The 12,050-nt window shown below is 39.2% G+C and overlaps 1 protein-coding gene across 1 annotated transcript in view; it reads right to left on the bottom strand.

Moving 5' to 3' along the window:
• Positions 1 to 271: 271 nt before the first annotated feature.
• LOC103475882 (seizure protein 6 homolog) overlaps positions 272 to 12,050 on the bottom strand; it is a 114,597-nt gene continuing 102,818 nt past the window's right edge. The window contains exons 10-18 of the mRNA XM_008427824.3: positions 7,001 to 7,197; positions 5,698 to 5,892; positions 4,835 to 5,026; positions 4,509 to 4,703; positions 4,278 to 4,316; positions 4,062 to 4,170; positions 3,872 to 3,968; positions 2,734 to 2,804; positions 272 to 1,370 (exon numbers count right to left, since the gene is read on the bottom strand). Of these exons, the coding sequence (XP_008426046.2) occupies positions 2,778 to 2,804; positions 3,872 to 3,968; positions 4,062 to 4,170; positions 4,278 to 4,316; positions 4,509 to 4,703; positions 4,835 to 5,026; positions 5,698 to 5,892; positions 7,001 to 7,197 (1,051 nt within the window). The 3' untranslated portion in view covers positions 272 to 1,370; positions 2,734 to 2,777. The remainder of the gene's footprint in view (positions 1,371 to 2,733; positions 2,805 to 3,871; positions 3,969 to 4,061; positions 4,171 to 4,277; positions 4,317 to 4,508; positions 4,704 to 4,834; positions 5,027 to 5,697; positions 5,893 to 7,000; positions 7,198 to 12,050) is intronic.

Raw genomic sequence — 12,050 nt, 5'->3', positions numbered from 1 at the left:
GAACGTCATTCAACTTCACGCCTTACCCGTTACTCTGCTACCATCTAGTGTTTAAAACTTGTCACTACAGTTCAGCCTGTAATTCTTCAGACACTCAGCAGAAACACAAAATACTAGACAATGTTAGATTAAACCCAGTCTATTTGAGAACACTTAATTCTCCCACTATTAGCTTTGATCCTTATGATTAAAAAAGTACGTTTTCACAACAGTTTTAGTCTAACTCGTGGAGCACTCGTAGACAAAAATAAATTCACTCAAGGAGTCGATGACAGATTAAAACAATGGTTAATTTTATTATTATTCAGGGAATCATATATACACTTAAGGTGATGTGGTTTCCTGGGTGTGGCTGTGAGGCTGAAAGAAAACAGCTTTTACAGTGAAAAGCAAACGCACAGATGAGATAAATACGTCCATCATCAAATTCAACACAAGCAGATGGAGACAGCTTCATCGTCACTTGTCAGTTTTAAATATATATATATTTTGTTATTTTACAGACTGCGCTGTGCAATTCATTTTTGTAACATCATTGAATTATTGTGTTTCTGCGTTTTAAAACGAGGGGGTTTCCACAACCGGGAGCTGCAACCAGTCGATGCTACTGATCCTTTTGAGGCAGATTTCAAGATGTGGCGTACAGTAAGAACACTGGCATTCATGACGGATGAAGAAAAAAAAAAAAACATATCTGAGGCTATATGTTGCTGGAAACCACACATCGGCTGGTGGAAAATCCTTCCGTAAATACTTTGAAGAGAGATTATATGAAGGTAAGGTGGAGTGCTACGTTAAGCCGAAACAAAATCAAATAATAGTGAAATCTAGATTCAAGTCATACAAATGTTTTCGTGTGTGATCTCTCAGGTTATAGTCAGTCGTGAGGCACTCGTATTGGACAGGCAGTTTATTTACAAATAGCAGTCCCATACACACACACACAGAGAAAAAAGAAGAAAAAAAAATCATGATCAAATTTACAAAAACTGTGGAATGTCGGGGGATCGTAAAAAAAAAAAAAAAAAAGAACCCCAAAACAACAAAAATCAAACCATTTCCCTCCTCTATAAATGTAACTCGCTGAGGCCATCGAAAAGTACTTAAAAACATACAATCACCAATGGTCATCGACGACTTACTTTATAAAAATATCACCATGGCGTTAAACAGGATCACAGATTCGACTGTGCAGGAGAGAGAGAGACTTATTTACATTGATACAAACATAGCAGAGTGAAAGAAGATATTGATTAAAATCAAAATGTCGGCAAAAATGTAACCATGAGCAGTGCAGAGAGGGTCCCAAAAGCCAAAGCTTGAGCAGTTCCTGCTTTAAGTGGACACCTCTAAAAGTTTCTCATTTTGTCCTGTGAAAACCAGAGAGATGACTTGATTAAAAATTTCACGAAAGCTACAGTTCAAGCTTAATATGTTTAATTAAGATATTCTTAGCACAGTCTTATGGTTTGACCGACGCATGGATGCTGATTAGTTGAATATTTTTAACAAATCAAGCTGTTGTTGACAGGTAATGACTTAGATACTGAACAGAGTTTGTGTTTTTAATCATTCTTAAGTGTTCCGGTCGCTTTTTTTTGTTTATTTTATCCTTATAATGTCAACACAAAAACACAAAATCCCCAATAAATAATTCAGAAATGAGTTGTTGATTGTAACTATTGATTGTAAATGGAATTTTTGGAAGAGAGCAGATAAACCAAAAGTAATAGCACACTTGGTAACCTTCTCTTTCTGCAGCTCCTCCTGCCCAATTACCCAGTTTCTGGGTTTTCACATTTAGGATAAATGTTGGTTTTTATTTACAAAAGCTGTATTCTAAAGTGCAGAGCAGCCATATTTAGCTTTTAGCTCCATCTATGTTTTCATTTTAGATCTTGAACTAGACACGCTCAAATGCACTTGAGATTCCCTAAACTAAAAGCATTAAAGTACCCCCTTTTTGGTCGCTACAAATTGAAAACCAGAAATCTAAATTCAACTAGCTACGTGTATGCAGTACTCATAACACATGCGACACTCACTCACTCCCCTTTGACCGAACATGCAAGCAGAGCTTTCAAAAAAACTTGTTCTGGAAGCAGTAAGCACAATTTATTTATATTTCTTCTTCTATTTTTGGTGGCGAGTCACATTGCCCGATTTCAAAGACTGCCTTTGAAGTTCCCCTAAACATTAAAGCATTTTTCGCTTTCACATTTACTGATTGATTAACATCAAAGAGAAAGAACAGGAAAGGGAACTATATTCAAGTAAAAAAAAAAACAAACTATAATGACAATTTATGCATAATTGGTATTTACTAGATAACAAGGGATGCTCCCGTCTCATTTCCTGATTTTGTTAGAGGTCCTAATAAAAGTATTTTTAAATGTTCGATTTCAGAGTCCCTGACTGAACTACACTGCTGTTGTTTTATATGTCAGCCAAACTCCTAGAAAGCCGTGTGGCTGTATTTGTAGAATTTACGACAACATAAGGAAATGGATTTATTCACAGTTCTCATGAAAACCATCTACTGTGATAGTTTACAGCAGTTTAATTAGCAATAAGTAATAAATAACAACAACAACAACAACAAAAGTAATACATAAAACTGCAACAAGATCAACATATGTGAAAGTATTATTAGATAAAGCTAAAAACATGTGACAGCAGCATCACTGGACAGTAAAACATGCTGCGGCTTTAGTTGTTGAAGGGAAATCTCACCTTGTAGTTGTGCAGTAAAGCCAAAGTGGAAATACTGACAGGGTTTAGTATCTACAACGGGTCTGCCAATGCTGCAGAAGCAGAGAAAAGAAGAACAATGGGGCAAAGCTTAAAACTGCTAACACAAACATCAGCAATAGCCGTGTGCCGTTTAGCCTCGCATTGAAACAGAAGTCGTAAAAGTATACATAGTACTTGAACTTGTAGAGATTTATCACGTTACAACCACAAACTGCATTGCAATGCGTGTGAACACAAATCAGTGGATGATCGTGAAATTGAAGGAAATAATTCATGCTTTTTTGTACTAAAACAAACTAATGTGCACGTATATGTTGCTCCTCTTACTCCAGCACCAACAGAAAAAAATCCAGTGCAACCAATTTCATTTTTCTTGATAAAATAACGTCTGAATGCATATAGGTACTCGACTGCAATTGGTATCAGAGAAGAAGGGGCTGCACACAAATGCACACCGCAGAAACAAGGATTTCTTTTGTATTTGTAATAGTAAAAAAAAAAAAAACTAAAAATATCATCTTTCTTCCACCTCACCATAATACAATACTTTTGACTCGTCTTTTAATAAACCAAATCCTGGAAGCTGGTTGCTTGGTGATTTTGGAGTAAGAGGGCAAACAAATTTGACAAACTATGAAAGATTTTGTGTGCTCTAGTTTGTGTTGGTATATCATGTAAGATAATACAAATATTAATGAAGGTCTGTCGTTGCAATTCACTAATATGTATGATAAATAGTTGAAAGAGTATGAATACCTGCCCTTTAAGGCTTCAATTTGACATGGAAAGGGCATTTTAAATAAAATTAAGTATTATTATGTTGTTATTATCACCACCTTTGCATGACAGTGTATATGCTGTGTTACAATACATCTTCCTCTGTAATAGGGAACAGAAAGAAAAAAAAATGTGACCAGACAGAAATGAAGTATGGAACATCCCAACAAGCAAATAATATCACAACGTTCAGCATTTGCTCTCTCTGGTGATACTGATGGAGGATGAAGGTGCCCTCTGCTGGCGTGAAATGAGATGATGCTGGGATGGAGGAGGATCAGCACAGCACACTGGTGTTCTGCGAGTCAACGTCCTGCATGCTCACGACATCCGTACTTACTCCGCTTTCATAAATAGGGTTGTCGAAAGCCGACTCTTCCGTCATGTTGTCGTACGGTGGAGAGGAAGTCGGCATTCTGACAGATTTCCCTTGAAGTCTGAGCAAAGAGTGAAAAAAAAAAAAACATAACATCCTGCAAAGCCTCCTTTGACTGCAAATACAGGGTATGAAGTTTAAAGATATTACTCACTTCGCAAAGTAGACATAAATCCCCAAAACAATCACCAAGACGATTGCAGTTGGAATAAAAACTGCAAGGGTAATATTGGTCCCCTCCATGCTGTAATCCATACTAACAACTAAAAAAAGAAGAAAAAAAAGAAAAACAGTCAATATTTTGTGCAATTTTCGCAACAAAGAAACATCGATATTAACTGGGTTTGAGACTCTTTGTAACATGGCTCACCATCAAGCCTTCGTTGATTCACATACTGCGCTGAAGACGCTACAAAGACACAAAATCTTCTTTGTCAAGAAGCTGTACAAAAATCACAGTGCACACCTACATACAACACCTTAGGTGTAGAAATAGTACAAACAGCATCAGAATCAATGTGAGACCTCGGTGCAATTCTAAATGTTTAGACAAAATGTAAAAAAAAAAGGGGGAACGTTTGGCAAAATATCGACGCTTTACCTCTGCAGACAGGAGGAGTGCTGTTCCACTGCGACGGGTGGCCGGGGACACAATAGACGGTGGCACCACCCCGCAGCTCGTAGCCTGCAGCGCAGGAGAACGTAAGAGTCTCGCCCGCTTGATAAAAGGCCTTTTCAGAGCTCTGGATGCTGCTGGAAGCTGCACCGGGGTTTCTGCAAGGCTCGTACTTCTCAGCTGGAGATCGGAGGGGAAAAAAACAAAAAACAAACATTCACAACGTCAGTCTTTGAAAGATTGACGATGTGAAGTAATTGTGGGGCTCTCAACTTCTGGAAATGTAACAAAAATAGGTGCGAGCTACTTACGGACACACTTGGGCAGTCTGTCGCTCCACTTGGGTACCGCCGAGTCCCGGTTGTTGCAGGTGAGGAGACTGGAGCCAGACAGAACGTAGCCTTTGTTACAGATGAACTGCACGGTGGAGCCGACGTTGAAGCGGGGGCCTGTGATCACTTTCCGACTGTGCTCCACGTTTCCTGGGTCTCGGCACGTCAGGACTGGTGAGCACCACAACAAGGAGGGAATGAGAACTTGTTTACAGGCTGTAGGTATAAGCAGTCACAAATTCCCCAAAACAATAACCAAAATGATATATCACACTTTCTCTAAGGAATTGGCTTAAAAGTCAGGAGAGATGTACAATTTGTTGGGCTTCCACCATTAAACCTTGTTTTGGTGGAATAGTGACCAATGTGTTACGAGGTTTGGAATTAGGAATCTTTTTTTTCTGAAGACTGAGAATAAGGCAAACAAAAACTTGACGATAGATTTTATACAATCTGTAAAAGCTGAAAGATATGACTACATTTTAAAGTTTGAATGGCGTTTATATGTGAAAGTATGTGGAAATAGCAGTGAAAGAACGCATAGTTTTCAGCACAATTTTTCAGCAATTATGGGATGGTCCATTCATTTCAATGGGGCCCAAGATGATCACAAAAAGCTGAACATTTCATAAACCGTCCTGAATGAGCACAATATGGTACAAGTTGAATGGTGAGAGTAGCACAACATATGCAGAAGTGTACGAAAAAAAAAAGTGGAGGAGCTCAAGAATGTGAATGACTTTTGCACAACTTTTTGCAAACGGAACTGCAGACATCCTCAGAGTACATCAATTATGTACCATATGAATAAACTAAGAAGACATCCATCGGCTCCGTCTCACCTTCATCACACTTCGGCACGTCGCCGCTCCAAGTAAGATCCCACTGGCACATGAGGATCTCGGAGCCTACCAACCCATATCCCGGGTAGCACTGGTAGGTGACCACTGTGCCATGGATGAGATCGGGGTGGGATGTGCTCTTCCAGCCGTTGGGGATCTCCGGCAGTTCAGGACAAGTGTCGTTCCTTGGCACCTCTGTTAACAATTGAGCAGTGGGTCAAAAATGAGAAAAAGAAATTGTACTAGAAAAAACCAAAGCATTTTTATAATAAAATACAAACCAGAATAGCATTAAACAGCCTTAAGGAGAGTAAAGCATTAATATGTAACAGCCTCTGGAGGGAAGGAGGATGACGGCACAATTGTGTGTGTTTTGCTGTGGTCTAAAAAGCCACTGTTGGAGAGGAAACTCTAAATAGAAGACTGCGATGTGCTGGAAGGAACACAGCATGTAATCTGGCAGCCGTCAGTCTCTTCATAGATGGCCAGCAGCATAAAAACATTGGGTGAAGGCGGTTGATATTGATGTCTGTGCTATTATTGTGCTTCTTTGTTTGGTGTTGCTTAATTTTGTGCATCTGAGGTAAGCAAAAAAAAAAAGACTGACAGCAGCACAGCAGGAGACGAGAAGATAGAGGCAACGGTTACATTCCATCGCTCGGCTTCAAAAATATATTCCACGCTTGTTCTTTGTGTGAGGTGTGTGTGTGTGTGTGGGACGGGGGGTTGTCCAAGATGGTTTAATTTTAAGTTATTGATTTTATTTGAACATTCTACAAGCACCAGTTTCTTTAGAAAAATATTTGAAAGACTTGGAGAAGTATTCGAACCCCTTGACCTTTTTCATATTTCACATGCCATGTGGGGACGCAAGTTGACATAGGAAGGTGCTCTGATGTGATTAATCGTTTTGGTGTTTAAGCAAAACACTGTGGTACAAAACTAAAGGTGTTCATCACCTTAAGCACACCATTAATGTGTGCATAAGCATGGTGGTGGCTGAAACATGCTGTGGGAGTATTGGGGGTAGATAATTTTCATCGAAGCCATTTTGCAAAAGAAAATAAAAAAAAGGTCAATGATGAAAGTTGTTAAAGACATATACCGAAAAAGACTTGCACCTTTGGCTAAAATGAAAGTTGGGTGAACATTATATTGACTCGAGGCCATTAAATACAGATGTACACCTCACTTTCCAGGTTTTTAACACACATGAAACTATGATAATATACATTCAAATACATGGAAGGATCTGACAAAAGGTGAAAAACTTCAAAGTGCACCTGTGCTACGCCCAGCTTACCAAAGAAGTGAACTACAAAGCCGTTGTTGTAGCCGTAGATGTTAGTGGCAGGATCGGACTGGAACTGAATAGTGACGTCAGCCATGGACGTGTAGAGTTTGAAGTGCGGCCGCGCGCCGCTGTACTGGCCCAGGATGTTGCCCGTCAGGTCGTCACCGTCGTAGAACGTAAGTTGGTCGTTTTTACCCAGATTGAGACTGAAACAAAACACACACAAAAAAAAAAAAGCCACACCCATAAATGCACACATAAAAAGAATTTACAACTCTGTGGTAGCGAAGGAGCGTTAAGTTCGTGACGTGTTTATTAGCCGCTGAAAGGAGAAACCGGAGATATAGGGTGATGTCAGCAATACTTTGAAATTTGTAATTCTGTTTGTATTGGAACAGAACGGTGCAGAGTAAACACTAAATAATTTACAACCTGCTAGCCTCAATTGCTTCAATACATAATGATGTGGATCCACAGTAGGGGCAAATGACTACATTGGAGGCGTCCAAGGTGAGGAACAAATTAAAGAAACAAATGAACATTCAATGTAAATGTGGGGAAACGTCAACAACGGATGAGAATCAACATTGGAAAGTTAAAATGGGACAGAATGACATGATGGAAAATACAATGACTGTCAATCCAAATATTGAAATCTTCTCTAGATTGTAAAGTATTCCTAACCTTTGGACATTTTTACTTTTATGTGAAGTTCAAGCCACAAATTTTTATTTATTTTATTTGGTTCTTATGTGGTGAAGTAGTTTATCACCATGGAAAGAAAATGATAAACATTTCAGAAATATTATTTGCAACTGAGCCTCAAAAATGTATCTGTGCTCCTTCTACTGTAGTTACAGAGTCAAGTGCTGCAAGCTTTGGGCATTTAAGCACAAACCGAATTGTTTTGCCAGGTCTTCTTTGCAAAACAAACAAACAAACAAACAAAAACAGAAAATAAACACAAGATCTGCCAGATTGGATGAAAGTATATATATGAAATCAAAATTCACATTCCTCAATAGTTTTTAAGTTTGCACTTTGAGTTGGAAGTCTCAAATCTTTTGCTCAAACAGGTTTTCCTTAAGTAAGGTTTTATCTATTAAAATTATACCACCAAATGCCATTTTTTCAAAATGGGTTGCAGACTGAGAGGGGAAGAGACCATTTGGGATACACATCACATGTGTCTCATCTAACACCAGGCTGCTGCTAAAGTACAAGAATATATTGAGAAACTGTTTGCTTTGAATTTATTAACACAGACCAGAATTAAATCAATAAGGGAGACTTGGCTTGTCTTCAAGAGTGACCACATGCTGATGAGCATCTATTTATCAGACCTAGATTGCTTTGACCAGAGAAAGTGAGATTTCTACCTTTTTTTTTTTTAAAAATCTCTTTTAGCTCTGACCAGTCACCTTTTCTTCAATACAACCATAAAATGTCAGTTTGATTTTCAATGCACAAGGACATGTGAAAGCATTGCAATATTTTGCACAAAATATTAGTTGCATGCGTCTCACACACCAGACCTGACAAGCTCCAGAGGCTTCTCTTTCCACAAAAGACTCACTGCGTGTGTGTGTGTGTGTGCGTGCGTGTGTGTGTGCACCGAGGGTTGTTGGCGTCATCTGTTGTGAAGCAGCTCTGCACATTTGAACACCCAGTTCTTTTCATCATCGTCATCGCACGCGGGGTCTGCGTGTGCTGAGAGATTACGTTGGCTTGTGCAACGCGGACGCCGTGGTAAAAAAAAGAAGCTGTGCCAAAACCTTTTCTTTTTAATGAGGGACAACCAGTGGGAAAGCTCTGACACTCAGCTGGCTGACCACTTGAGTCATTTCATCAGTCTGTCAGTGGCGAACAAATTTGCAAGGAATTGCCTACAAAGCCAGCAAACTGCTGCCAAAACCCATCTGAGTCACAAATGAAGTGCAGTGCTGTTAAATCCAAGACTTGCTGTGTTGTACGAATCAACGGCACATAAACATGTAAAGTAGTCCTAACAGAGCCACAAAAGCAAAACGTAAATCCACCTTTTGGAGAGAGTTCTTGCACCAGAAACCACTAGTGACAATATCGACTTGTGCAATAAAGTACTTATATAGATAATAAAGTGCACTGCAGATGTTTTCATATGGCATAATTTTCTTCAAAAACTTTAATGTACTGTATTTAGTTGCATTGTGTGTGACAGACCAACAAGTAGAGGATAATTGTGACTTGGAAGGAAATTATCCACTATGACATCTTTAAATTAAATCCAAAGAAATTGCCTTTCGAAGTCACATAATTATGAAATATATTCCATCTGTGTGTAATCAAATCACATAATTATACCCAACCTGTAAACGTGTAACATTTTAACCTATGTGAAATAAAAATAAAGAAGACTTGGTGTAACTTCAAGACCTGTCATTTGTGTTGCTTTTAGCGGCTTGAGAGCATGAATATTGGGATCAAGGTTGGAATTCACAACGTCGACTCTGCCGTGTCACTTTTACTGTGATGTTACCGTCTCTCTTTTTTCACACTCAAGTATCAAGCAACTGGAAATTTCATCTTACTGCTGTTTGAGTGCCCACAGGTCTTCAGGTAATTACTAGCAAAATGAGCTAAAAAGCGAACGATAATGTCACGTTACAGGTTTAGTGAGCATCCAGCATTCGGAGGCGAGTGAGTAGTTCTTGATGCAGACAGCAGGTTGCGGCCTGAGATTAAATTATGTTATTCTTTGGTTAATTTGGTGATATTTGTGTTGCTGCACAGGAACACAATGGTGTGTGAGAAGTGTGGCACTCGTGGTAAAAATCTTTTGACTTGACTAGTCAAATGTGCAATACAGTGATACTAAGGGGTTATTGTATGCTTTTGTCTTTATACACCATTGAATCAAACCGTAGAAGTGAAATATGCTGATTAAGGTATAACAATGCCTACCACACCAAACACCAGCCTCATGGTGAAACATGATGGTGACAACATAATGATGTTAGGATGCTTTTCTTCAGCAGGAAGATGGAAGCCGATGGGAGTTATTGAAAGGACTGACATAAGACCAGAGTGATCCTTGAAGAAAAACATGTTAGAGGTGGCAAAAGATATGTAAGGCTAGCAGAGACTTGCAGCTGCAATTTCTGTGAAAATATATACCTCTGCAGTAAGAGCACCTCTGGAAATCTCTAATCTGGATGCGTCTTTCTGCTATTAGCAAATGAACTGTAATGGCAAATCAAATCTTCATTTAGATTTTTTTTTTCAACCGAATAAGGTATGAATTTAACAGCTTACTTTTTCCTCAATGTGTGTGTAACATCTGATGTCAGTCAGCCATCCAAACCCCTATTGGAATATCAGCCACAGGTGATTATTTCCCCCGCCTCCTTTCTTTTCTCTATCAGTGGTGCTTTCATGGTCTGCAGGTTAACAGCCCTTCCAGATGGCCTCGTCCTATTTAGTCAGAATAAAACCTCGGGCGACGTCTGTGAGACACACAAGTTGGTTTATTTCTTAGTGAATTATTTCGCTTTCCTCTACCTGCTGATTATGTCATCAAGGCTTCCCAGTTCTCAGCATTTTATTGTTTCCTCTCCAAATATAGCTCCCCTTGATTTCAGGCTACACTTGAGGGAAGGACATTTGTTTGCCAGTTGGCAGCCTCGCCGAGTGATTACCTTCAGTCACGGCATTTTATCTCTTTTTAAAAGAAGTCCCTGTGAATAATTTAGAATTTCACCACCATTAGAGGTCTAAATGACTGATTGTATTAACTTAACAGATCACTTTGAGTTCGTCCACGAATCACGGTGCCAGAACAGAAGGACCCAAATGTGTAAGTGCCTTTTCAGACCTCTGACAGGTGGCTTTTTTAAGACTACTAGATTACTGTGGGGCCACTGTCTACGACCTGGCAGCAGCCAGCAGCAAGAACGACTTAATAATGAGTGAGCCGTAGGAATAAAGTGAAACAAAATAACATGCACACAAAATTGAAGGGTACTTTCTTGAAATGTAAAGAAAAAATTTGATTAGTGTGCCATCACTGTGCCTTGGAAAAATATTACTGCCCCTTGAACACATCGCGTCCTTTCACAACGACAGACTTTATTGTGTTTTGTTGAGATTTTATGCGAAATAACAAAACACAAATTTGTTACGTTTTTAAAACACATTTTTAGATCTGAAAATTGAGGCATTCGTTTTTATTCAGCCTCTGTGAATCAAAACCTTGAGGAACCGAATGTGGATGAAATTACAGTCACAAGTGTTTTAGGATGTCACGAAAGTTAGGTTTTATTCAGATTTAAGTCTCAAACTTTTCATGTTTGAGAAGTCGGCCGTTCTCAAACATGAACATGAGCACCACCGAGCACCACCAGTGCAGTGATGGCTAAACTTTGTTCGGGGGAGTTTTGTTCTGCTGGAAGGCGAATCTCTGCTCCCGCTGAAGAAAAACATCCTCACGTCACGATGCTGTCGTGCGTCGCTATGGGGATGGTGTGTTCAGGATGTCGCACAGCATTAGTTTCCTAGCATAGAAACTCTTTGTAAAGGAGTCTGTCCTTTAAGAAGAACATTTTTTTAAAGATTTTATTGACTCTAGTGGCCTTTATTTGATAACGAATTGACCAAAAAGTGGGTAATAAGAGAAAGGGGATGACATGTGGCAAAGGTCGCCAGGCGAGGACTCAAACCTGCGACAGCCAGGTTAAGGCTTAGGCCTCCATATGTTGGTTAATTCCTGCACCACCACAGCACACCTGGATGTTGTTATAAACCTTACTAATATTTAACCTTCTCCAAAACTATCTATATACATGTCTGGTGTATCTTTTGTTATGTTAACATGGTTTGTTGACTAGTTTTCTCCAATGTACCTCTGATTCTTTCGCAGCTTATATTTATTTACACAAAGTTTAACTAGTGAGTCAACTTCTGAAGGCAATTAGTTCCACTTGATTTTATTTCGAAGTTGTACAGTAAAAGAGGATGGAAAACAAAGTCCTGCCTGACTTTAAACTCAAAAGTCCTCTTCCACGTCATAATTATGCACTAC

The sequence above is a fragment of the Poecilia reticulata genome, chromosome 14, assembly GCF_904066995.2.
Source record: "Poecilia reticulata chromosome 14, P_reticulata-male-v2, whole genome shotgun sequence".
Classification (NCBI taxonomy): Eukaryota; Metazoa; Chordata; class Actinopteri; order Cyprinodontiformes; family Poeciliidae; genus Poecilia; species Poecilia reticulata.
This window is presented reverse-complemented; position numbering and strand designations above follow the sequence as displayed.